The 26,521-nt window shown below is 33.7% G+C and overlaps 1 protein-coding gene across 2 annotated transcripts in view; it reads left to right on the top strand.

Moving 5' to 3' along the window:
• Positions 1-26,521, top strand: part of SLC4A7 (solute carrier family 4 member 7) — a 101,797-nt gene that overhangs the window by 39,096 nt on the left and 36,180 nt on the right. Inside the window, exons 3-11 of one of the 2 annotated variants that reach the window (XM_063114295.1) lie at positions 2,469-2,615; positions 7,648-7,786; positions 8,698-8,858; positions 10,959-11,147; positions 13,589-13,948; positions 18,871-18,986; positions 20,923-21,080; positions 23,323-23,410; positions 25,064-25,210. In XM_063114295.1, the coding sequence (XP_062970365.1) occupies positions 2,469-2,615; positions 7,648-7,786; positions 8,698-8,858; positions 10,959-11,147; positions 13,589-13,948; positions 18,871-18,986; positions 20,923-21,080; positions 23,323-23,410; positions 25,064-25,210 (1,505 nt within the window). The remainder of the gene's footprint in view (positions 1-2,468; positions 2,616-7,647; positions 7,787-8,697; positions 8,859-10,958; positions 11,148-13,588; positions 13,949-18,870; positions 18,987-20,922; positions 21,081-23,322; positions 23,411-25,063; positions 25,211-26,521) is intronic. The other variant, XM_063114294.1, reaches the window with a different exon arrangement.

Genomic DNA, 26,521 nt, shown 5'->3' with positions numbered 1-26,521 from the left:
TATTCTTTTTAATTTTATCTAGTCTTTCTAAACTGCAAACTCATAGAATTTATTTTTATCTTGGTGCATTGGGGCTTGTGTGCCAAAACCCATTAGTACTAATTGGAGTAACAGCTCTGTAATTCACAGTGCACAATGATGGGAATTTGTCTCTTTAATTTCTACTTTTCTTGGTGTTCAGAAGGAAATAGTTTCACTAAAGTAAAATTGTAAAATTACTGAATTTTGTAATAGTTTTTTATTTTATTTTATTTTATTTATTTTATTTATTTATTTTTTTTTGTCTTTTTGTGACTGGCCACACCGCGCTCAGCCAGTGAGCACACCGGCTTATATAGGATCCGAACCCGCGGCGGGAGCACTGCTGCGCTCCCAGTGCTGCACTCTCCCGAGTGCGCCACGGGGTCGGCCCTGTAATAGTTTTTAAAAAATGTTTTTATTGAGGAATAATTCATGTAATATAAACTTCACCATTTTAAAGTGTGTAATTCATTGTGTTTTAGATTAGTCACTATGTCTCACAGCCATCACTACTCTCTAATTTCAGAAATATTTCTATTCTCCAAAAAAAAAACCCCTGTATAGTTTGCTTTTAAATTTGGATTTTTCTATTAAAATTTTTCCTAATAGTTGAGATTTAATTTCTATGGACATTTATTGAGTGCTTACAATGTACTAGGCAGAGTGCTCAGTACTGGGAGATGTTTAAACAAATAATTTTAGTTCGGTGTTTTTCCATAAGTCTAGCCCTGTTAGTTCAAAAGGTGGTGATTTACTCTATGGACATTAATATATTGGCACTGTAACAAAATGTGTCATCTTTTTCAGACTTAGTGGGCAACATGAGTCTCAGGCAACTAAAATTTTTCTGCTCTGTGCTTGTCCCCAAATGACTAAAATTGCCACGAGTATTGATTTTGGGCTTACAAGCACATTTTAGTGAATAGGCAAATTCACAAATACAGAATGCACGAATAATGAGGATTGACTGTACTTTCAAATTTCATCTAAGGATGAATATCCTGAGTTTCTTGAAGTATTTATTTTCTGACCATCTTATGGAACTTGTTAGTAAAAGAATGTCATTAACTGTGCATAGCATATTACTTTTTAATTTTGTACACAAGGGGAAAAAGCAACTCCTATGGCAGGTGTTTTTTGCATATTTGCGCATAAGTTGAACTCGAAGTCCATGTCCCCCTTCACTCAACACAGCTTAGATAGGAACCTTATTTAAACTATTTTGGAAATCAGGTTCATGCCTCAATATTTGGTATAGTGCTGCTAGCTCTCTAGTTCCCTGATTCGATTCATTTAGTGGGGAAAAGCATACACTGCCTTTCATAATTGTTCTATTGTTAGAATACAAAGTCAGGATAATGCAATATCAGCAGTAGCTTTTTCTGTTTTTTTAAAAGCATATCACTTCACTGTACTGCTTTTTAATTCAATCTGATAGTTTCTACCCTTTAATTGGAGTATTTGGATCATTTAATATAGCCCTCAGCAACTTGGACTTTGTTGATTTGAGATTTTCAAAACTAAATTAGTAAATATTCACAAATATTTATATATATTATCAAGTATTTAATTGTCCAAGTATGAGCTAAATAGTATAATGCCCACCAAATTGAGAAAGTATTCTGAGACCAAAGAATGAAGCAGGCAGCTCCATATGGTGTATAAGGAGTTTATTATTATTATCATTATTACTGTTATTGATGAGTGCTTACTTACAGGGATAGGGCAGAGAATTGATCCATCCCAGTGCTGTGTAACTGCTTTCGTTGCAACCTCAGAGGGTCATTGGGGAGGAGTTGAAGCTTACAAGGGACTTAGGGACAAAAGTGGAGCCATGCCAAAGAGAGAAAGGCTGTGGTAGTGGAAGATTCCCAGGTCCTCAAAGCCTCCTGTTGCTTATCTTTTGAGGTTGCTGGTGTCATTCCCCTTATCAAAAATAGCATTTTGTTATTTTCCCTTCCTCAGTTGCTAAGCAACCTGTGCAAGGGAAAGATTGTAACTATTGAAGCCAGAGTTCCAAAGACCATGAGGACAGATGAGTTCTGACCAGCATTCCTGTATTAAAACATATTTCTTAAGGACCTCTATTAACCAGGATTGGCCATAAATGTGGATAGAATAAATTTATGTCTTCATAGTATGATTTCAGGTGGGCCAAGCTCTTCTTTCTCAAAATTTCTTTTTAAGCATGAAAACTAATGCTTTCCTAAGTAAAGGAAAGCAGTAAGCTGTGTATGTAGTATAATTATCAGTCGGAGATTTTAGCCTTTGGCATAACATTCTGTGTAGTGCTCTATAAAATAAAAGTAGTAACTGGAGACTACTATTATTAATTATGTGAGTCTGTATGTAATTCTTTGTTATCAAAGTAAATTTTGGAGTAATTTTGTGTATATCACTTTTTTCCATTTTGGAAAACGAGTAATATGTTTCCAAACCTTTAATAGGTCATCGAGCTGTGTATATTGGTGTTCATGTCCCATTTAGTAAAGAGAGTCGCCGGCGTCATAGGCATCGTGGACACAAACATCACCACCGGAGAAGAAAAGATAAAGAATCAGATAAAGAAGATGGACGGGAATCTCCTTCTTATGGTAAGAGAAAGTAGTAGTTTTCCGTTAATGGTTTAAAGTTCTTCCCTGGAAAGGAAAGTATCTCATTTTTTAATTGAATATTTACTTTTTAAAATTGTACATCTGTGATAACTTAGACACATTGCATAAATTGGGGAATATCAATTGGAATAAGAATTTTTTTAAAAAAGAAAAGTGTTTAGTTTATAGGTTAATATCTCCTTGGAATAAGTGAAAAAAATAAGGGGCTTTGTTTCCTTTGTTGTATTCTAGCCTCAGAATTTTAAAAGTTGGGTCTTGTCACTTAATCTCTATTTTAGTAAGGTTTTATTCCCTTTTCTCTACCATATATTTTATTACTTCTGTATACAGTGAACAGACATCTGAAATCCTAAGGCTCCTGGAAGGGATCGAAGTTTTTAAATAATTTTTCCTTCTTAAAGCACATTTTTTGGCCAGAAAATTTTATCCTCTAGGCTGGATTACTTGGTTATTTGTACAAAAAAGAGTGCTCTGATTTTATTGTATTGTCTATATAAGACAGGCTTTTGTTTGTTATTTAAAAGCAGAGTATAGAAGTGCCAATAGATAATCAGGAAGACAAGAGGCATGTAGTACAGGAAAAGAGAATGTTATCTGGTAATAAGCATTGATAGCAGTGATTTAAGTGGCCCTAAAAGTGGGAAAGAGAGAGCCAGAAAAAATAGCTGTGTAGTCTGAAGAGGACTCTTAGACAATATGCTTAGTTAATATACAGAACATCATTAGTTTATAGGCCATCATGGACCCACATAGCCATCAATACAGCCATCAGTACATAAAATGAGTGTGTGCATTTTAGCAAAGCTATGTGAGCTGCACCCCTATGGGCACTTGTATGCTATGCTTAGGGAAAGTTTTTTGAGAGGCAAGTAATGAAAAAATTACTGTGTATAATATATCTATAACAGGAACATAAGAAAGAAGATACTGACAGCCTCGTAAGATATTAAGTATCAATTCTTTGCTAAACATTCCACCAAGCCCTTGACTTATGCTCTTGTATTTAATAATCTCAACAGTTTTAAAAGACAGGTATTGTTATTTTCATTTTATAGATTAGGAAACTTCAGCTAAGAGAGGCTACATGATATGGGAATCTCTTAAAACTTCTACTAAGAGATACTGATGGCCTAGTAAAATAATAAATGGTCATATAGCTAAAAAAAGTCTATGCACTAAGCAAGTGTACAAAGGGAAAATGAACACTGAAGTTAGATAGGATCACTAGTGAACTTTGATGATGTTAAGTAATTTAGAAGTATTTTGCTGTTCCATATGATGCGCCCAGCTAGTTTAGGGTATCCTAGGCTCTTCTGTGAGTATATCAGTATGCTTTTCTAATTCATACTGAATAAAAAGGCACACAATATTTGTATAGATAGAAATGATGTTTACTTACTATATTTATTATATGTTCACCTGTGTAAGTGATTGTATGTTTCTAGCTAGGATGTGTTATTAGAAGTCTATATTTACATATACCATGTACAGTGGTTTGAAAAATTAATTATGATGGAGAAAATATTTGACTTTTTCATTGAATAACTTATCCCTAGAAAGGATTTATGTCCCTGAGGTGGGTTAATTTTGGTTTTAACTACCAATTTATATCCCCGAAAGTGCTATGAATCCCTTATTTCCTCACCCTAATCTAAAAAGAGATTACACAGGAGTTTTGCTTCTAGACATGATGGAATAACAGGGATTTAATTTTCCCTCCCATTTTATTTTTAAATTTATTCTTATATTTTGTTGTTTTCCCACTGCCCCCTCCCCAGTTTTAATGAGGAATAATGGACAAAAATTATATGTATTTAAGGTGTACAACATGATGCATATGTTGTGAAATGATTACTGCAGTTACGTTAATTAACATACCCATCACCTCACATAGTTTCCTTTTTGTACGTGATGAGAACACTTAAGATCTATTCTTTTAGCAAATTTTAAGTATACAATACAGTATTGTTAACTATAATCATCATATTGTACGTTAGACCCCCAGAATTTATTCATCTTATAACTGAAAGTTTGTAACTGCCCTCCTGTTTTAGATAGCTAGAAAACTGGATAAAGTATATGAAACAATAGTTTTCAGACATTGGGCAACAGGCAGCACAGGACTATGATTTTTGAGAGAGGAGAAGCAAGTGAGATAACTCCTATGATTGTCTCATTGTCTTGCCTAGAGGTGGTTTACAGGCCACAGCACAGGGAGGGGAACCTGAACAGAGTCTGGCAGATTCTCAGAGTTGAGGAGGCAGAGATTGGAACTTGGAGAAGCCAAAGGGGCTAGAATTTGAGATGTAGAGTGCCAGAGAGTAGATAGATACAAAGACTTCCAAAGATCTGAAGAAGGTTCCTTTTGAGTCTTCGGCTGAGTGCTGGTCTGGGCATGTATGAAAGGAAATTACCTGTGGTCCAGGAAATAACAACCAGAAAGCAGTAGGCTGAGCAATTCCTGTATTTCCACACAAGACTGGGGGATAGGATGTTTTCCTATCAGTCAGAATGGAAAGACTTTGACATGTACAGGGCATTGGGTAGAGTTCTCAAAAGGGTATTGTCTCAGTAGTGAGTCTAGATTAGTTTTACACTAAAGACTGCAGTGGATTTACTCTAAAAATTTTGAAAAGCAAGTCTTGAAAGAATTAAATTGATTACAAGCAACTTTATGCCAGAACAAAGTATTATGCTACTAAAAGGACTACATTACTGCACTTTACCATGTAAAGTTCATAATATCTAGTATCCACAGTTATTAGGCATATAACAAAGCAGAAAAATATGAGCCACAGCTGGGAGAAAAATAAATCAAGAGAATCAGATCTAGAAATGAGAGAGTTGATAGAATTAGAAAACAAGAATATTAGCACCTGTAACAAATATTTTCCATCTGTTCAAAAGGATAGAAGAAAATATGACTGAGATGAGTAGAGATATTGGAAATATAAAAAAGTCCCAAGTGAAACTTCTAGAGATGAAAAAATACAAAATTTTAAATGAAAAATACACTGGATAGGATTAACAGAAGATTTGATACTGCAGGGAAAAAAAGATCAGTGATTTTGAAGACAGTGGTAGAAACTATCCAAAATGAAACATAGAGAAAAAAAGACGAAAAGAATGAAAAGAGCATCAGTAATTTGTGGGACAGTATCCGGTAGTACAACATATGTCTAACTGAGTCCCAGAAAGGAGGGTGGCAGAAAAAATATTTGAAGAAATAATTATTAAACATTTCCCAAACTTATTGAAACCTGTGAACCCACAGATCCAAGGAGCTGAAGAAAACCCCCAAAGGCACCTAAAAATCAAGAATGTAACAGTCCTGAATATGTATGCATATAATAACAGCTTCAAAATGCGTAAAGCAAAAACTGACAAAATTGAAAAGAGGCGATAAAACCACAATTATAGTTGGAGATTTTAACTCTCCTTTCTCAGTAATGGATAGTGTAAACAAACAGAAGACCAATAAGGATGTCTGATATTTTTTTTCATCTACAGAAATAGTCAGTATGACATTTAATGGTGAAAGACTGAATGCATTCTCTCTATGATTTGGAAAAAGGCCAGAAATGTTCTCTCTCACCATTTTTATAGTGTTGCGCTGGAGCATCTAGCCAGTGTAATAAGGCAAGAAAGAAATAAAGGGCATATGGATTGCAGTGTAAGAAGTGAAATTGTCTTTATTCACAGATACCATACAGGACCATGTAAGTAGCAAACCCTAAACAGTCTACAAAACTGCAGAACTAGGTGAGTTTAGTAAGGTCAAGGGTTACAAAATTATATTTCTGTATAGTAGCAATGTATAATCAGAAGTTGAAATTAAAAATACCACTTAGAATAGCACCAAAAGTATTATTTAGGGATAAATCTGACAAAGGATCTGCAAGACCTAAATGCTGGAAAGTTCAAAACATTAGGAAGTTCAATCGCAATATGTTTTTGTTTGTCCTGCATAAGTCTCAGGGTATTTCTTAATGTGAAGACCCATGTTATAAACATACTGGAAAATTTTTCGATATGTTTTTCATATTGTCTTTCCCCCTATTTATATTTTCCTCTTTCTGGAGTTCTTCCTCTTTAATCTTCTTATCTTGTTACATCTCTCTTAACCTTTTCTGTTTTCCATCTTCTCATCTCTGGTTTCTGTGTTTTCTGATTTCCTCAGATCTGTGTTTTCCTTTAACATTTCCTCCCAATCTGCTCTTTAACCTGTTCTAATATCTCTGTTTGTTGCATCCATAAGTTCCTGGGGAATTTTTTACTTAGGTGTCAACTCATCTCTCATATTCCATAGAGTTTGATTTTGTTTTTAATTGTTACTTGTGGTTGTTTGCTTGTTTGTTTATACAGAGGCCCTGTGGCTTTTAATGCCCTAGACTAATATTTATGCTAATTTCTTTGTTTGGGAATCCTGTACCACACAAGTAGTTTAATTTAAGATGCCGTGAGTGGGGTATCTGTTTCTTGCAGTGACTCGTTTTACCTCCTAGACATCAGCTAACGGTTTTGTTTCCATGATGGTAGGAAAGTCAGTTTCTGTATACCTTTAGCTTTGAGTTTTTTCATTATTTTTTTTTGGAACTTGGAGATTTTCTTTTTTTCACTCTTGAACTTAGCTGTATTTTAAATATGCTATTTTATCTATTTCCATATATTTTTGGTGAGGACAAAGTTCTGTCTTTGAGCATAGCGTTCCGTGTTTTGTGATTTTGCTTATTTTTGTTTGTTTAGATCAGTTAGTTATAAACTTAGATTGACATTTTTAACATAATTTTTCTTTTTTCTCTACAGAGGTGTTCTTTCTGTGATACTCTGTTTTTCCCCTGGATTTTTGGCCCTTGTTTCCTTCCAGAATTATAACATTTTAATAATAATTTAAAAAGTTTCAATGAAATATATTTGTTTATAGCAAAAATATTTCCCTTTCAAAACTGTGAATTTGTCTTTGAATGCCTGAGAAAAATTTTGAGTGATTTAAAATTCTTATTTTCTCAAGACACACCATCCCAGAGAGTTCAGTTTATCCTTGGTACTGAAGATGATGATGAAGAACATATTCCCCATGATCTCTTCACGGAAATGGATGAATTGTGTTATAGAGATGGAGAGGAATATGAATGGAAAGAAACTGCCAGGTAATACTGCTGAGTCTCATTTTTTGTTGTTGTTGTTGTTGTTGTTGTTGGTTTTTCGTGACAGGCACTCAGCCAGTGAGTGCACTGGTCATTCCTATATAGGATCCGAACCCGCAGCGGGAGCGTCGCAGCGCTCCCAGCGCCGCACTCTACCGAGTGCGCCACAGGCTCGGCCCGAGTCTCATTTTTTTTTAATTGGCTTTACTGGATGTTTCCTTTTTAATGACAATATTAAATTGAAATTATGAGAGATGTCTGGTGCATTAAAGCAACATGCAGAGAATTTCATTGTCAAAATGTGGAAATTCTTTTAATTTTTTTCTTTATTCTCAAATTTGTTTCCTTAAGTAAATCTTTGTACTTTAATATAATACAAAAAGGAATTATGCTATTATAGATTTCAATAAGTCTTTAATTAAAGAAACAAGTTTGAAAAATCAAAATCTTCTGTATTTAAAATGTAAGTTAGAGAATTAGAAGTGGAAACTATGTGAAATCCGATAGTTCGTTTTTCTAGACTTATTATTGTGATAGCTAGAATAGAAAAAGGAACTACAAAGGAAACTTGTGACTATAGCTATTGTAGACCATCATCCTAATTTCTGAAAATGTGTTTGTAACCAAATTTTGTTTTGGTAGTAGTTTTCATTTCTTTTTATTTTTTTTTTATTTATTTTTTTTTTTGTCTTTTTCGTGACTGGCACTCAGCCAGTGAGTGCACCGGCCACTCCTATATAGGATCCGAACCCGCGGCGGGAGCGTCGCCGCGCTGCCAGCGCAGCACGCTACCGAGTGCGCCACGGCTCGGCCCTTCATTTCTTTTTAAAAGAACAAGTTTATGTTCATCACATTAAAATAAACAAATGGAATCTTCATTATTTATAAAATATTTTTCTATATTATGCATTCAGATGGCTGAAATTTGAAGAGGATGTTGAAGATGGTGGTGACCGATGGAGTAAACCTTATGTGGCAACTCTCTCTTTGCACAGTCTTTTTGAACTAAGGAGTTGCATCCTAAATGGAACAGTCATGCTGGATATGAGAGCAAGCACTCTAGATGAAATAGCAGGTTGTAATAAATTGACTTTTTTATATTTTAAGGTGTACTAAAATTGGAGATAATTAAAGAAAGTGGAATTTTAGACATTCACTTGTATGTTGAGTTTCTATTCTGTGTAGGGCAGTATGAGGAACAGACATATAAAGATACACTTTGATAAGTTTGGAGACTAGGAGGTTAAATTAGACAGATATAACTGTAGTATCAAAAAGAGAGTGACTAGTGCCTTAAGCAAATATGGAATGTGTTCTCTGGAAGTTCATGAGGAAAGAGTTTGCTGTTTCTTTGTTTTGTGGACGCGTGGTATTCAGAGAATATCCATGCAAAACATTAATTGTACAACTTATTCCTAGAATTTGAACATATAGGAACAAAGAACAAGATAAAAGAAAGTATTTGAAGGAGAAGGAAGACCAGGAAGAAAGTCTACAGAAGTATGAGGGTACTTCATGGAAAGATTTATATTATCTTTCGATTCCATTTGTCCGTGAACTTTGTGAAAGTACCCTTGTATAGACAGGTCTCAATCTCAGGAAAGCCAGTTCCATTCTGTGTGAGTATGCAGATTTCTTGAGTAGTGGAATGAAAGATATTGGGAAAATAAGTTAGAGATATATTGAGACTTTAGATTAAGAAATTGGAGTTTATTTGATAAGCATTTTGGCGGTCTTGATGGTCTTGATTTGGAGATCTTGATGGATCTCTAGGAAGATCATTCTGGTAACAGAATGTAGGGTAGCTTTAGATTGGGATGAAATTAGAAGGAAGTAGGCCAGCTATTCTCTAGGAATAGTCTAAGTGAGAAATGATGATGACCGAAACTGTGTAGGTATAGCAATGGAAGTGAAGGAAAGAGACCTTTGAAGGATAATGTAGAAATAGAAAGTGGAAACTAACAGCAATGGTTGGTGACAAAAATTGCTCAAAACCAAAACCAAGTTCAGTGGTAATGAATTTGGTAGTGTGACTATCATTCTAGATTGCTTTCAGGGAAAAACAAAACATCTGTAGTATTTGGTCATCAAGAGAACTACAAGCTTGTTAGAATTTCTTGGGATACAAATAGTACTTCAGTTTTACCTAATTGTTAAATTTGACCTTGTGCTGCAAATCTTTAAATTGTCTAAGTCCTTACTTCTTGTCTTACAGGAATGACTGAAAAACTGAGTTAGAGTTAGGAATATTGAATTTGGATATTTGCAATTATCATGTAATAACATACAGTACTTTTAGTAAATGTTGTATAATCTTGTGTTCACTTGTATGGTATACTATAGTCATTGTGTTAATGTTATAATTTACCGGTTAGGCTAGTCCCTGCAGTCCTTTTTTTTTTTCCCCAGAGTAATCTTACCATAGCTTTGAAAATTTGACTCTTATCTCAAGTTAATGCCATCGTTTAAAAATATTTATACGTAGTTGTATTTTCTAAATTTAAAATAGTTCAGTAACCACAGTAATATATAAAATGGTATTGCCAATACCAGGATCAAGAGTTCAGATACCTGTAACCGCCAAAAAAAAAAGAAAAGTATTGCCATCAATCTTCCTACTCCCCATAACTTCCCAATTGATTCCTCTTCCTAGAATTTATTACCTCTGCAATATTTTATCTGTTTACTTGCTCACTGGTTTTTCTACCTCTGGAGAGTGAGAATAGAACTCTGCTTTATTAACTGCTATACCCCCAGCACATAGTAGGCACTCAGTAAATGTTAATGGAACTGTTTTGGGGAAAACTATGAGGAGAGGCAATAAAATACCATCACATCTTAGGAAACTAATATTGAATATTCAGCTTACTAGAATTCGTTCCATCCCTGTAGGAAAGCACCTTCAACTATAGGAAGGCTATTGGTGTATAGCAGTAGCCTTTTTATAAATAATGGTAAAGGGTCTTTCTGTAATTTGTTCATTTTTGTTGAATGGATAATGTTCATATTTATCTTTATGCATACATTATTTAGTATTAAAAGAGAATAATACTTTTTAGGGCTATTTAAGGATCTAATTTTTGTTATGAGGTGTCACAGTTTGTTTATTTCTATATTATAGCCATCTAAGTGTTTTTTTTCATAATAATAACCATTATTTTTTTATTTTGAATAGATATGGTATTAGACAACATGATAGCCTCTGGCCAATTAGATGAGACCATACGAGAGAATGTCAGAGAAGCTCTTCTGAAGAGACATCATCATCAGAACGAGAAAAGATTCACCAGTCGGATTCCCCTTGTCCGATCTTTTGCAGATATAGGCAAGAAACATTCTGACCCTCACTTGCTTGAAAGGAATGGTGAGATAAGTTGTGGCATCCAATTTTTGTTAACACCCAATTTTTGCTAACACTTCTACTCTAACAGCATTCCAGTATGTTACAGTTAACTTTTGGGGAAAGAAAGATGGTCTTTCCAGATAATTTTATATTTTTTGTTCTTTTTAAAAATATAATACTGCATATTTGTGCCTTTTAAAAATATCATTTCTGAAATATCTTTTTTTATAACATGACAGAATCATTTGTAGCAATCAGATGGATGAAAAAAATTAAGGATTTACTCTGTTAAAATGGTGCAAACTGATTTCATTTAAGTAATATTTAAACACTGTTGCTGTACCTAACCCTGAATTACTTCTCCTTCCTGCTTTTTCATTTGTGTTCAAGGTTTCTTCTTGTATAATTGATTAAAGAGACCTAAATTAAGATCTGTACTTTTGGTTTAATCTAAATCATGGGTTTGAACCTTTATATCTTTATTAGATTTTCCCGATGATTTTTTTGTCTTCTGAATGTACATTATTTGCTGGGCATAAACAAGTATTTTGGGGTTGGTTTGCTGATTTTGCTGCTCTTTGTTTATACAATTTGTGAAAGGTTTTTATGACTGTTGCTGTCTTAACCAAGGGTGTCTTCTAAGATGTTCAGCATGGCTCAGACCCAGGTCCACAAATTCCAGCTCTCCATTGTCATTCACAGGAGTTAGTTGCAGGTTCAGTGGGACATGGGAAGACAGAGTTTTTGAAGCCATTTACCCCTGTTAGTGTCTTAAGGCTGGCACACTTGGAGGTTTTGCTTTCTTATTTTCTTCTGTATGTAGGAGAGGGTTCATCAACAAGGGTTCTGGAGAATCCAGGTGCAAAGGATTGGAGTAACTTGAGGGTCACTATTGCCTCTAGCAGTTGCCTCTAGCTACTGCTATTACTCAATGCTTATGAGGCTTACAGTGACTGGGAATGGAGTATGGACCATTGTCTTTCTGCTCATCTTTCTTGTCCCTGAAATAATAATATGGCTTTTAAGTATCCTACAAGCAAACAGCCGTAGGTGATAGGATTTAATTTATCTAAAGTTGACAGTAATCATCATTTGTAGGTCAGTGTGAGGTACTTATTTTGACCATTTGACCATTAAAATTCTTTTTCATCTGTTTACAATTATGCCTTGGTATATTTAAGGAAGCTTAAGAAAAAGAGCATCTCTTGTGGACCTAAGTTCAAGTTAAAAGCAAGCCGTGGATGGTACATTTTACTTGTCTTTTTCATCTTTTTCACCTTTCATTTTCCCAAAGGGACCCCTATTAAATCTTTATTCCTTATATGCAATGGTAAAACCAATTATAATTTGGTTTCTTTTAATTTTAAGACAATGGCTATTTTCTTTTAAATGCCATTTTAGCATGTTATTTTGTTGTAATAGTTTTTCTACTTGTAGCTTATTTTTTAACTAAATGGTGGTTGTTTATGGATTATAAGTTAATCTTCACTTTTAACATTTCTGGGATCTCTTGAGCATATAGCTTTGATTTCTTAGGCCATATGGGATTGATTTTTGTATTTCTTATGTTTTTCATAAAAAAAGAATTAATTTTTTTAAACTACATTTAATAGAAATAGCGAGTATTTTAATTATAAATATGCATGACCTTTTGAAATATTAGAAATATCTAGACTTATTGCCCTTTTGCTATTGGTAAGAAATACTTTATTCTTATCTAGTTAAAGATTGTATGTATTTGGTTAAATTTATCTGCTATTTTAGAAGTGAGCATACTTTAGGATATTCATTCATAAATATCTTTAGAGAGCTTACTGGTATGTGTCCTTTAAAATTCACATTATGATTCTCTTTTTAAAAAAAATTTCTATAATTTGTCTTATGTTTTTCAATTTTGAGAGTACCACCAGTAGGTGGTGTCCTGTTGACTTATTGTATAAATTTTTAATGTCAGTTTTAACTTAGAAGTTATTAGGTAATGTTAATGTGGACTTTTCTTGTGGGAGATAATTATCTGTAGCTATTTGGTACAACATAGGAGAAATACACTAAATATAAGTTCGGTAAGTTTTGGTTGGATTCTAATTCTTAGATTATTTTTGTGTTATATTCTCATTCATTATTAACTTAAGCAGCAACTTGGTATTGTTCTTTTTAAGAATGTCACACTATTGTTCATTCTAATTTCTAATAGAATATTGTCTTCCCACCACTGTCATTAACATTGTTTTTGGGTTTGGTTTTATTTATTTATTTTTTTTATATACCTTCAGGTAACTAATTACAGTTTAAGCAACTTTTCAGTGACTTTCTAAACTTGATTGACATGCCAACCCTCACAGCATGAATTTGAATTTTGGGCTTTATAAGCTTGCAGTTTATAGTGAAAATTAATTTTTTTGTGTCTCTATTTGCCTTTTGCAGTGAACTTCATCATTTTTCATTTATTTGTTTTATCTCAGGGGAAGGCCTTTCAGCCTCCCGCCACTCTTTGCGAACAGGTCTGTCTGCCTCAAACCTTTCATTGAGAGGAGAATCGCCTTTATCTCTTCTTCTCAGTCATCTTCTTCCTTCTTCAAGAGCTGGAACCCCTGCAGTCTCGAGGTGTACAACCCCAGTACCCACCCCTCAAAACAGTCCTCCTTCCAGCCCTAGCAGCAGTCGCCTCACCTCCAGAAGTTCCCAACAGAGTCAGCTTCAGGCCCCAGAACTACTGGTTTCACCTGCCAGTCATGGTATTCCCACAGTAGTAATTCATCCGCCTGAGGAAGACTTAGAAGGCCAGGAGCAGAAGAATGAGGAAAATGTTGACTTAACTCCAGGCAACTATCCAAAATCTCCATGTGTGGTGCTTTCTGCCTCTGGATCACTTGCACTTGGAATGCCTTTCAGCACATAGCTTGAGCAGCATATGTAGATAATGCTTATAATTTATTTTAACTTCTGCATGTTTTTTTCTTTGTTATATTGTAGAAAAAACCAGAATTACTAAAAATTTAAGTTACAAAAGGCTACAGAGAAGACTACATATAATTTAAGCCCTTTCCAAAATTTTCATTGAGATTTTAGAGGTCAAGGCATTTGAATGTTTCAGGAAAACAGAAATTTTTTATAATTAATGTTTTAATTTGCCATATATATATATATATATATTTTTTTTTTTTTACAATGGTGGCTTTTTTTCTTGTGCAGTTCACTCATAAGATGAATGAACACATGTTGTACATAAGTTACAGTGAGGTGATGTGCCTTTTATCTGTTTGATGCTTTTCTTCAAAGAAAGTAGCATATCCTTTCTAACAATGATAGAATCGAATGTTCTTTTTCTCATTTTGACTCTTAGGAGATTGAGGTTCTCTAATGAGTACCTGAAATCGTCATTATTTCAAAAATAGTATATCATATTGTAGAGTAGACATTAGTTTTTTTAAAATTTTTTTTATGTAATGCCATATCTATCTTTAATCCAAATTTATGTTGAAATTTTCGGAACTGGAGTTCCTATAGTTATGGCTAGGATTTTGTTTTGTTTGTGAATTAGAAAAGTTATTTCTTAGTGGATAAAAGGTTTATAACTCCTCTTAATTAAGGGCTATAAATTACGTTTTTAGTGATTCTATGTACATTTATGCACATGTATCTTTACACCTAATTTGTATAAAGTATGTATGTTTTAGTGAATATGTTTTACTCATTTCATCTAAGCATCAATGTGACATGTACTAATGCTAACTAATGGTTTTAATCATGTAAGTATTATTACATTTCTCCAAAATACTGATAATATCTAACACTTCAGTGATAGCTTAGTCATTAAATTAGCCTATTTAATGTGTGTACACATTTGTGTAAGTTAGATAGATGCACCGATTTTAAGAAAGTCAGACTCAGAGAAGTTAGTTAACTTTCCTTAGGTCATACAGCTAGTGAGTGACAATGTAGAGATCCTCTGACTACAAATCCTTATGTTCCTACCACTATATGAAAAACCTTTCTCTCTGTCTATTTGCTTTACCCCGACACACCAAATACATTTAATCAAAACTCATTGTAGTTGCAAAAAAGCTTTTAGAAGTACAAATGGAAGTTTTGTGGCTAAGTCATTGTAACGTTAATTATGATCATAGTTACAGCTACCATTGTTTCATAGTTTGTTCCATACACAATGATAGGTGCTTTTCTCATATCATATTTCTAATTCTTGTAACAATTTGAAATTGGTGTTCTCCCTCTTTTACAAATGAGAAGACGACTTTAGAGATATTGACTATAAATGACCAGAGTGAGAATTTGAACTCAGGTCTACTTACGACAAAATCCGTAGTATAGTCTTTTATTCTGAGTTTTTCTAGTTCGTGAAAATGATAAATGTTAACAACGTAAAGGAGGAAAGTAGAAATGATTACCTAGAAATAATCAGCCCCCTTAATTAAAAAGAACTAGCAAGATTTACTATTTTTCTTTGAATAAAAATGATTTTAAAGTTACATCTTTCCATTTGTTTTTACCCATATCATATTGATCAGTAACACTAAATATTTCTTGTTTGGATTATCAGTTTCTATATTGTGAATAATAAGGGACTATACATTTTATATACGAAGGCAGGGACACATAGGTTCATGATGGCTTGTTAGGCCACGATAAGGAGATAAAAGGAGCAATTAACTGAGAATCAATTAACTGAGAATCGAGGAACACAAGTTTTGTTTTGTTTTCTCCCCCATGAGTTTTTTTGTGGTTAGATTTATCAGCCTCTCTGAAGAGAATAAATTAGAATGGAGAGAAGAGAGAGAATTTCGAAAGACAAGAAAAAGCTCATAATTACTGTTTAAGAAGACGTGTTAGTAACAAATGGCATCTGAGTAAATAGGGGCAGCTTTACATTATTCCCTGTTTAATTTCCTTTGGTGCTTAGAGTACCTACAAACTTCAGTGGAGTTTTCTTGCAGCCTGATATTATGTTAGAGGAGGAAGGTGCTTTCAGCATAATTTTGGAGAGACTGCCATGAGTTTTTGAGTCATGGAATTATTATTTGTGCATACCCATAATAAAAAAGGAAGTGGTGCTTCTCATTAGTTAGTCTTTGGAGGATAATTATATGTAAAAGAAGTGAATTCATTTTTAATAGTTGTAAGTATCTGTTTTTTCTAACTCAGTGTTTCTCATCCTTGGCATTATAGACATTTTGCTCTGGATAATTCTTTGCTAGATGGTTGCGTCAGAGGAGGCAGTCCTGTGCTTTGTGGGATGTTTAGCAGCATCTCAGACCTCTACCCACTAGCTGCCAGCAGCATCCCCCAGTTGTGACAACCAAATATGTCTTCATATATCACCAGATGTCCCTTGGGGGGGCATCATCTTCCCTGGTTAGGAACCACTGCTCTAACTACTTCTACTTTAAAAATTTTAATGACAGAATACTGTTATCTTTGTTTTACCTTTTTCTCGTTAGATTTGCTACCTGGAAAAAAATATAGGTGCAAAATAATTGATTTATCAGAATATGATTTTTTAAATCTCATGGTTGATTTTAATAAAATATACATACTGATTGATATATGTTTTTTCTGTTCTCTTAAATTAAAGAAATAGAGTCCTTCAGAATTATCTGTTCTAATGACAGAGAGCTTTATTTTTTGGTGATTTATTCATTTAATTCTGTGCATTAGGAATTTAATGGGGAGGCTTACTTTACTGATTGAGAAAATACCTTTAACATATCTGAAGCTGGGAAGGACCACGTAAGCAGGTTAATCATACAGAACTCTAACATGCACCTGGCAAGCTAGTTTTGAAAAAGGAACAGGTTCAAGATAACTAGGTTAAACAAGTGACTTAAGGTCATATCTTCCAGCTTTGTCAGTATTGAGTTCCACATCATTTCTTCTTCCCATTCCTACCATATCCTTACTTCCCCCCACAGCCTTCTCCTCATTCCACTATTTTCTTGCAAATCGGGCAGCTGGGAATATTTTGGAAAACTGCTTTATGTATTTTGATTATACATCTACAGGTTGAATACATTTACCTGTTAGAAGTATGTATGCTTAGTTGCACTTGCCACCAGGGCCTTAATGATACTCTTGATTTTCTTGTGTGTGAGTAGGTGGAAGCCGCTGAAAAAATACTTGTTAATTTTTTTTTTCCCCTCTTGGGCAAGGAAGGGACTCAATTTTGGAAGTTTAAAAACAAAGTCCAAAGAAAAGGAAGCTTAGTAACTTCGATGCTGCGCTAACATTGTAAAAAATGAGTTACATCTTAGGAAACATTTTTAATTTCAGAATTGTTTAACTTTCACAGAATGAACACATGGCTAAATAGATTGCAGATGCTTTTTATACTGAGATTTCTGGGTCACAGTAACATCCTAGTTTAGGTATTTAACAGAATTGGATATCACAGAAGTCTTCTGTCATTGAGTTTAAGCTATAAACCCACATGACTTAGTTTCAATATTCATTAGTTCTATTCTACAAAAATGAAAGCTCTCTTAGATACTTTAAGTCTATCTGATGTGCTTAAAGTTCTGAAACTTGATTACTGATATTAACTTCAAAGTTTATAGACTCTAACTACAAAACAAATTTTAACCAAATTTCTGTGTGTCACTAGATTGTTGTGAGTAGCACAGTTAAAACTAAAAGTGAATCTGTTATATTTCAGTACCTTTGCCCCCTTTGATATTCAGTGTTTTGGGTATTAATAGTTTGTATTCTTGGACTAGAAAATCTTTGATGTTTTGAAACAGATGCATTTAATGGCAGAAGTCTGTGTAATATACTTAAATTTTAAATTTTGGAGATTTGAACTTTTTGCAGAATTTATAGTAATAATGATTGGTCACATACTTAGCTGTGTTTTTAGGTTTTTTTTATTGTTGTGAAATGTTGCTGTTGAGTGTCTCTTTAAATGAGTTTACTAATGCTTGAACATGTATCTATAATTTGCAATCCAAGCAACTATTATGTCTAATCCAAACAAGCTAACTTTAGGGGTTTGTTTGAATTTTAGAGGTTGAATGAGTTACTGAAAGTCACATAGGTATGGAGTGACAGAGAATGGGTGTTTGAACACAGATCCCTTTGATAATAAAACCTTTACTGTTTGCATTGATATTGTAAAAACTTGCTTGTTATATTTTGAAGTTATATTTCCTAGGAATAATGACAGTAGGCATTACAGACATAAATACCACTGAAGAAAAATGAAAATTGTCGAGGCAACTGTTAGGATTATGGAAGACTATAGTATTAGTATTTCAACCTACATATATTTGGTGTAGCTCTTAAATTTTCTGAGTTACACTTAGGGTTTATTAGAGAATTTATATTATTATTAGTTTAAACATGCTAAGTGTAGTTAGGCATTGTTAAACTCTATACAATTCATATGTGTGTTAGATAAGTTGAAAGTACTGTATATTCCCCATGTAGTTGTAATGGTAATCAGACTTGGGTCTTTCTTCCATCTTTTGTGGTTCCACACCCACACACTTTTTTTCTTTTTGCAAAAGGCCACCATTTTTGTAAATTACAATTATTTTAAATCTTAAACTGTATAGCTTGAATATTGCTTAAAATGTTATTCTAGTTTTGCTGATATGGCACTAACACCTGGCACTTTGTTTTTTTTTACCTTGCACATTTGCTTTTATAATAAACTCACTTTCAGGATATGAGCAGATTCAGGTTGCAAAGTTAATTTTCTCCTTACCAATTTGGAATTTGTTCTTAAATACAGGTATTTTGGCCTCTCCACAGTCTGCTCCTGGAAACTTGGACAATAATAAAAGTGGAGAAATTAAAGGTAATGGAAGTGGAGGAAGCAGAGAAAATAGTACTGTTGATTTCAGCAAGGTAATTCTATCATTAACTATAAATTTTCATAATTATTCTTATTGAGAAAATAACTAGCAATTTGTGGCTTTAGCATTGATTATAATAATTTTTTAGTAGACTGGTGCTTATAAACCTGCATGTGATGCTTATGAAATGTTAATGTAAGGTCAGAAATTGTGAGAAAGGTTACAGTTAACCTCTAAGTACTTAAATAACTTTGCACACTGACTAGTTTTAGAAATTCTGAAAAAGAGTATGTGAATATTGTGTTATTTCCATTTATACCTACCCATAGATATCATGAAACTTCAATACCTTTTGAACTAAAGTCATTTGTTCTGGAACTATTGCCACTAGAAGGGTTAATTCTTAGAATGGTGTTACAGCATTAGTGATTCAGCTTTCCTGGGCCACAATGCAATCCCAGAATTACTGTCTTATGGTGTCAGTACTTTGTGCAATGCCACTGGGAAACCTGCCCATGGGTAGGTAAAGGCATGGATTTAAAAAAAACCAAAACAGTTTCAAGTATGGTTTTTTGTTTTGGTAGATGAGTATTTAGTTAAAATAGGAAAAAACAAAAACAAACAAAAAAAAAACTTATGATAGAACAGGGCAAAAAAACTACTAAGATCAAATTACAACTGAATTTAAAGTGTACTTTGTGAATGCTTCTTATGAACAATTCTATGTAGCCACTGTAATTTTATTAATAATATTAATTTGCTACAGGATACTGACAGTGCTAGACTTTTTATTAAATGTGATTATGTCAAGGAAGATTCTGTTTTCTATGATGCAAAATCTACGAGTCATATTTTATAGAAAAGGAATTTGAATGATTTGTGTTACAGCTTTGCTGAGCTTCCTACTCTAAAATTATAGAAATCCTTGCATTAGGGATGGCTGTACAGAAAGGCTGTTGTACTTGTAATTCTGTTCTAATTTGATCATATTTTTTACTGGTGCTTCTGTTATTTCAAATCGGTGAAAAGTACTTAAATTGCAATTTATTCTTATTAAATAAATTAATTAGTAGAATATACATTGTAGATCTCCGCTAGACATGGCAGTTGCCGTTTATTTTTGTTCCTCTGTCACAGTTTTACTTTTTTTTACTTGGCCTATCCTTGTATACACCTCCTTGTCTCCTGTCGGGCAGGAGTCTGCCTCCTGGCACTGTAGTTGTGGCACACTGGGTGTGGGACTCAAGAGGCCCGCTGTAAGTGCTGGTTTTATTTTTAATAGATAGCCCTGTAAGTGGTTGTTTAGTGACTTGTGTGAAACTGTGTATAAATGAAGTTCAAATACTTTAACATCATGTTTGTAACCTTTTCCTTGTAATTATACACAGAAAACTAAATTTCACTGTTACAGTGTTTTCATATATTCATACCAATAAGGGCTATTGATTGTAATTTTAAATAAGAATAACAATTTTTTTCCGCTTATTGGAGATGCTGGGGAATGCCCAGAGTAGTGCGTGTGTGTGTGTGTTTTTTTTTTAAAGGGGGACTTATAAAAATATGTAGGGATTAGTGCATTTCTAAGATTAAATAATAGAAAATAATGAAATGAATGTTTTTGAGCACTGTGTATAATTTCATGAACCATTGTTTGTGAACTATATACTTGTCCTTAATAGTTTTTAATGAATAGTTCTATATTCATTGAAAATTTTCTGAAGTTTATGTGTTTGATTATTTAGATCTCTGAAGTAGTAAAGGTTGTGACAGTTAGAGTAGTAGTATTGCTGTGTTTTGCTTGCTTTTCTTGTATTTGTCTACATTTTCTATATTTGTGAAAATTTTGGCATTTATATACACATTAAATCATAAGTTTTGTTTAGCATTTAGTAGTCTTAAAAAATATTTTTTTCTTTCCTATTTCCCTCTAAATAGTTTTATAAATATCATACAAACTTTATTTTTAAGTATTACTTATTTGTTAATAGGTTGACATGAATTTCATGAGAAAAATTCCTACGGGAGCTGAGGCATCCAATGTGCTGGTGGGAGAAGTAGACTTTTTGGAAAGACCTATAATTGCGTTTGTGAGACTGGCTCCTGCTGTCCTCCTTTCAGGGTTGACTGAAGTCCCTGTTCCTACGAGGTAAAGAGTTGGTTCCAATTACCATTCTTTCTGCATGTTCAAAACCTAAAATTTTTTATCCATTAAACAAACAAGCATGTTGCTTAATGTAGTAAAAGCTCATTTTAATTGTTAATTTTCAGTCACTATACCGAATGCTTTGAGTATCAGAGCATAAAAGAGTTATGGAACTAAGGGAATAAAATAAGATAAGCATCATCCTTTAAAGAAATCCTTTGCATTTGTACCTGTATAAGAAGTTAGGTATCTTAAGAGCTTTGGTGTGAAAAAACAGTTCATCATTTTAGATGTGTTACCTAACGTTCAGTTCAGACACTGGAGTCAGAGGGAATGGAGCTTAATCCTTTCTCTGCCACATTCTTTTCATGGGAGTGGGTTCAAGCCTGAATTAAGTTTTATAAGTTTCATTTATAAAATGAGGATAATACCTCATAGGGTTGATTACATGTAATAATTCCTTTGAATTAGACAAGACTGTTCTGACCTGACCAGAAGTTTCTGTTCAGTGTGTATTATGAGTAAATATTAAGAATAATTAGCAAGTTGTGCTATAAGTGTATTAGTCTGTTTCGTGTTGCTATAACAGAACACCTGAGACTGGGTAATTTATAAAGAACAGAGGTTTATATGGCTTGTGATTCAGGACAGCTGCACCTGGCACAGGCCTCAGGCTGCTTCTAGTCATGGCGGAAAGCAGCGGGCAGCCAGTGGGTACAAGCAGATCACATGGTGAGAGGAGCAAGAGAGAGAGAGGAGGTGCCCCAGGGTCTTTTAAACAACTAGCTCTTGCGGGAACTAATAGAGTGAGATCTCACTTGGACCCTTTTCCCCAGGGAGAGCATTAATCCATTGAGGGATCCACCCCTGTGACTCAAACAGCTCCCAATACTGCCACATTGGGGATCAGATTTCCACCTGAGTTTTGGTGGGGACCACACATCCAAACGCTGTCATAAAGGGTAATCAGTTTGTTAGCTGTTGACTGTAGAAACTTAATTGTAAATGAGACTAATTTTTAAAATGTTTTTTCTTAAATATTTTTATAGACTTAATAGGAACCTGATGGAAATGTACTTATTTTTAATTTGCTTTACTCAGTCACATTAAGGGTGCAGTGGTAAGATATGTAAGAAAAATAATTCCAGGAATTCATATATGAATTCTTATAGAGTAGGAGGATAAATCCAATTTGGCCTAGTGCGAATATTTTACTATAGTGTTAACAAGGATATAACAAAGTAGGAGTTAAATACTTTTGATTTAGTTACTAGAATAATATGAGATTTGATTTTAAATTTGGAGTTGTAAATAAAAATTATTTTTCCTTCCTATGTAGTCTGCTTTGTGTTGCTATAACAGAATACCTGAGACTGGGTAGTTTATAAAGAAAAGAGGTTTATTTGACTTATGATTTTGGGACAGCTGCATCTGGTGCAGGCCTCAGGCTGCTTCAACTCATGGCAGAAAGTGGCAGGCAGCTGGTGGGTACAAGCAGATCACATGGCAAGAGGAAGCAAGAGAGAGAGGGGAGGTGCCAGGGTCTTTTAAACAACCAGCTCTCCTGGGAACTAATAAAGTGAGAACTCATTCACTACTCCCAACTCCCAGGGAGAGCATTAATCCATTCATGAGGGAACCGCCCCATGACTCAAACAGCTCCCAACACCACCACATTGGGGATCAGATTTCCACATGAGTTCTGGGAGGACAGCACATCCAAACTCCGTCGCTTCCAAAGGGGTTAGTTGACTAAAATCCCATAATTACAGTATTATAATTTTTATTCGGAAGCATAGTTTGAGGGATTGTGAATTTTTTATGTGTACTCTTAACTATTTTATTTGGCAAACTTTATTTTCAAGTACTTAATGGATTGCTGTTCATTTTATATACTAATTTACTTTTTATTTTCAATACAGACCAGATTTATTTGTTAAATCCCAAAAGACATAGAAGATGGGAACTTTCAGTGTAAAACACTCAATTCCTTAATTGCTGTTTTACCCTAAGGAAGATGTGAAGTGATAACTTGGTAGAAGGTTAATTATGTGCCTTTCTTGGTTTTGTGATCTTTAGTCTGAGTTGCCGTCTTTTTTTTAGTGATTGTTGTGGAGGAATGGAAAAGAGGTCTGAATGTTGTGTCTGTGTTTACATTTGAATTATTATTTTTTAAATGGTTGCCTAGATTTGTCTGTATATATGTTGTTTATTTTTAAATCTGTATATTTTAATATTTCCTTAGGTTTTTGTTTCTCTTATTGGGTCCAGCCGGCAAGGCACCACAATACCATGAAATTGGAAGATCAATAGCCACTCTCATGACAGATGAGGTAATTAAATACACTAAAATCTCTATAAAGTAGAAACTTATTATAAAGCATATAATATATATCAAATTATAGTTCTCCTTTCATAGTGAAGCTTAAAAAATTATCCTTGTTGTCTGTGTTATTTTATCTTGTATTCATTCTTAAATCTGGTATGGTCTTGAGGTCTTTTTGTCAGGATCAATGGCTACTTTTTATTTGTTTTTTAAATATTTGAAATTAATGACCACCTTCCTGAAATTTTGAAATTTTTTCTATTCTAGATTTTAGCATAACATTTCTTTTGTTTTTTTTCAGAACTTCATCTGTTTCCCTATAAATTTTTCTCTCCCATTTGGGGACCTCATCTTTGAGCATGGCCTGCATATTGATTGGTCAGGATTTTTGGCTCTCTTTGGGAGAGCACTCTGTAATCACGAGCTTGCTAGGCATCTCCACTGTGTGTTCCTCGGGTATTTGAAACCCCTCTTATCCGAACCTGACCTCATTTCTCTCTCCTGTCTTAACCAGTCAGTCACCAGATTCTGTTGGATTTACTTCTTCAATGTGATTTGCATTTAATCTGTCATATCCATGTCATCTCTACTGCTATTTCTCTGGCTTAGAATCTTTTATTTTCTTTTCTTTGTCTAGTCAACTGGCCTTTATAGGTCTTTATCTTAGTTTTTTTCCTCTATGCTGCCAGTAACATGCCAATTTGAATATATCATTTCCTTGATTAAAAAGTAAAAGTAGTCAGTGACTTTCTGTTGCATATTTTGGGTTAAATTTAAACTCTTCACCACTGTCTTAATAGGTCTTACCTGCGCCAGCCTCTGCTTGCTTCTTAAAGCTTACATCCTGATACCACTCTTCACTTCTCTCCCCAACTTTGCTCCAGCCACAGTAGCTTCTTTTTTGTTCCTCAGGTGTGTTGTACTCATTACTGCCTTTGGGCCTGAGTATTTGTCTACTTCTCCCCTCCACCCATCCCACCCTTTGTATGGTTTTGTCCCTCGTTTCATTCAGATTTTTCCTACCATATTACTTCCTCTGAGGGACCTTCCCTGACCACTTTGTTCTTCCCCATCAGCTTCCCTTTCCATACCCCACTTTATTTTTATCAGAGCATTTATCATTACCTGCATTTACATATGTATATATTTACTTAATTACTTTTTTCACTATATTTCTCCCTAGAAAAAAGTTTCTTGAGTATAGAGACTTCACCTTCCCTGTATCCATTTTACTGTTCACAGTGCTTAGTATTGTGCCCAGTAAATAGTAGGTAACTGGTAGTTAATATTTGTCATTAAATTATGTAAGTAAAATTTTTTGCCTATTCATGATTTTTCTCTTAGGATAAATGACATTTAAATGTCATAGAAGTAGAATGATAAGCCATAGTTTTATTTTTTCATAATGAATTAAAGAGTATTTCCCATGCTGCATTTTCTTTTTTTAAAAATTGTTCTGTCTTAACATATTGCTATTTTCTTTGTTTGTTTTTGTTAATTCATCTGATAATATTAATTGTGGGTTACCTTTTATAGTTGTTACCCAGGGTGGGGTGTATACCTTATTGTGAATTTATTTATGATATATAAACTGGATTAACTATTTGTAGAATTTTCTTTCAAATGTAAAATCCTTTTACTCATTGTTTTTTTCCTTTAGATTTTTCATGATGTAGCCTATAAAGCAAAAGACAGAAATGACCTCTTATCTGGAATTGATGAATTTTTAGATCAAGTAACTGTCCTACCTCCAGGAGAGTGGGATCCTTCTATACGCATAGAGCCACCAAAAAGTGTACCTTCTCAGGTAAGAATACAGAGCTATTCTTCTGTGAGTTACTTTTTTAAAAAATTAAACATTTTTTGAATAGGCTATACATTTTTATGATTCAAGAGTGAAAACTATGTAAAGAGATACACTCAGAAAAGTTGTACCCTCACCATGTCCCCTTTACCTTCTTACCCCTATACCCACCTCCTAAGGTTGACCATTTGTTACTAGTTTTTTGTTAATCCTTCTAGTTTTTATTCAATACATGGAAATATAAACATGTTGTCTAATTGTATTGACAGAAATATTTATTACAGTGTTAAGTAGCAGTGGGCTTTAAATGGGCACTTCTTATCTTATTTCTGATGTCAGTTTCTCTAGCATTTCTCCCATTAAGTGATATATTGACATTGGGACCAAAATATACATTTTATCATGGTAAGAAAGTGCCGTAATTTCTGTTTTATTGAAATGTTTAATATAAATGGATTTTGAATTTTATCTAATGTCTTTTCAGCATCTCTGAATGTGAAAAAATATGATAAATGTGAATTTATTTATCAAATGTGAATTTTATTTATCAACTGTTATGGTAAACCATATTAATAGATTTCTTAATATGAAACAGTCTTGCATTCTTGGAGTCAACCTAACCTGGACTTTAAAGTGCTAGTAGTTTATGTCTACTATTTTATTCAAGTCGTTTGCATCACTGTTTATCAGTAGATCTATAGATTTTTGTGCTATCTTCTTCACATTTTAATATCATAGTTATACTTGTTTCATAAAAACAATTTGTAAGTTTTTCTTTTTCAGTTTCCTGAAGCAGTTTAAATGGTGTGGGATAATTTGGTTTTAAACATTTGAAAGAATTCCTTTGTAAAATTTTTTTAAGCTTGAATCTTTTGTAGACTTCAACAACTTGCTTGTTTTTCCTATGGAAATTAGTTTGTGTAAGCTTTCTATATTTTCTAGGGTCAGTTTTGATAAATTATGTTTTCCTAGACAACTTATTTCCCTCTTTCTCATGTCAGTTTTGGTAGATTGTATTTTCCTGGTATATTACTCATTTCATACAGATTTTTAATTTATTTGCATAGAGTTGTAGAAGATGTAGTAGTGTGTGTGTGTGTGTGTGTGTGTGTGTGTTTGTGTGTTTGTGTGTAAATTCTATCAGTTTGTGAAATTATCATCTGCATCCTCATTATATCTTATGGTGTGTATCAGCTAATAGTCTATCGTATTTTTCAAACAGGACAGCTTTTAAAATTTATTATTTGAATTCACCTTTTCAAAAATGTGGTTTGTTTTCTACCTCAGTTTCTGTTTTTAGCTGTTTTATTTCTT

This window comes from Cynocephalus volans, chromosome 11 (genome assembly GCF_027409185.1).
Source record: "Cynocephalus volans isolate mCynVol1 chromosome 11, mCynVol1.pri, whole genome shotgun sequence".
Classification (NCBI taxonomy): domain Eukaryota; kingdom Metazoa; phylum Chordata; class Mammalia; order Dermoptera; family Cynocephalidae; genus Cynocephalus; species Cynocephalus volans.
The sequence above is the reverse complement of the archived record's forward strand: the minus strand, read 5'-3'. Positions and strand labels throughout refer to the sequence as shown.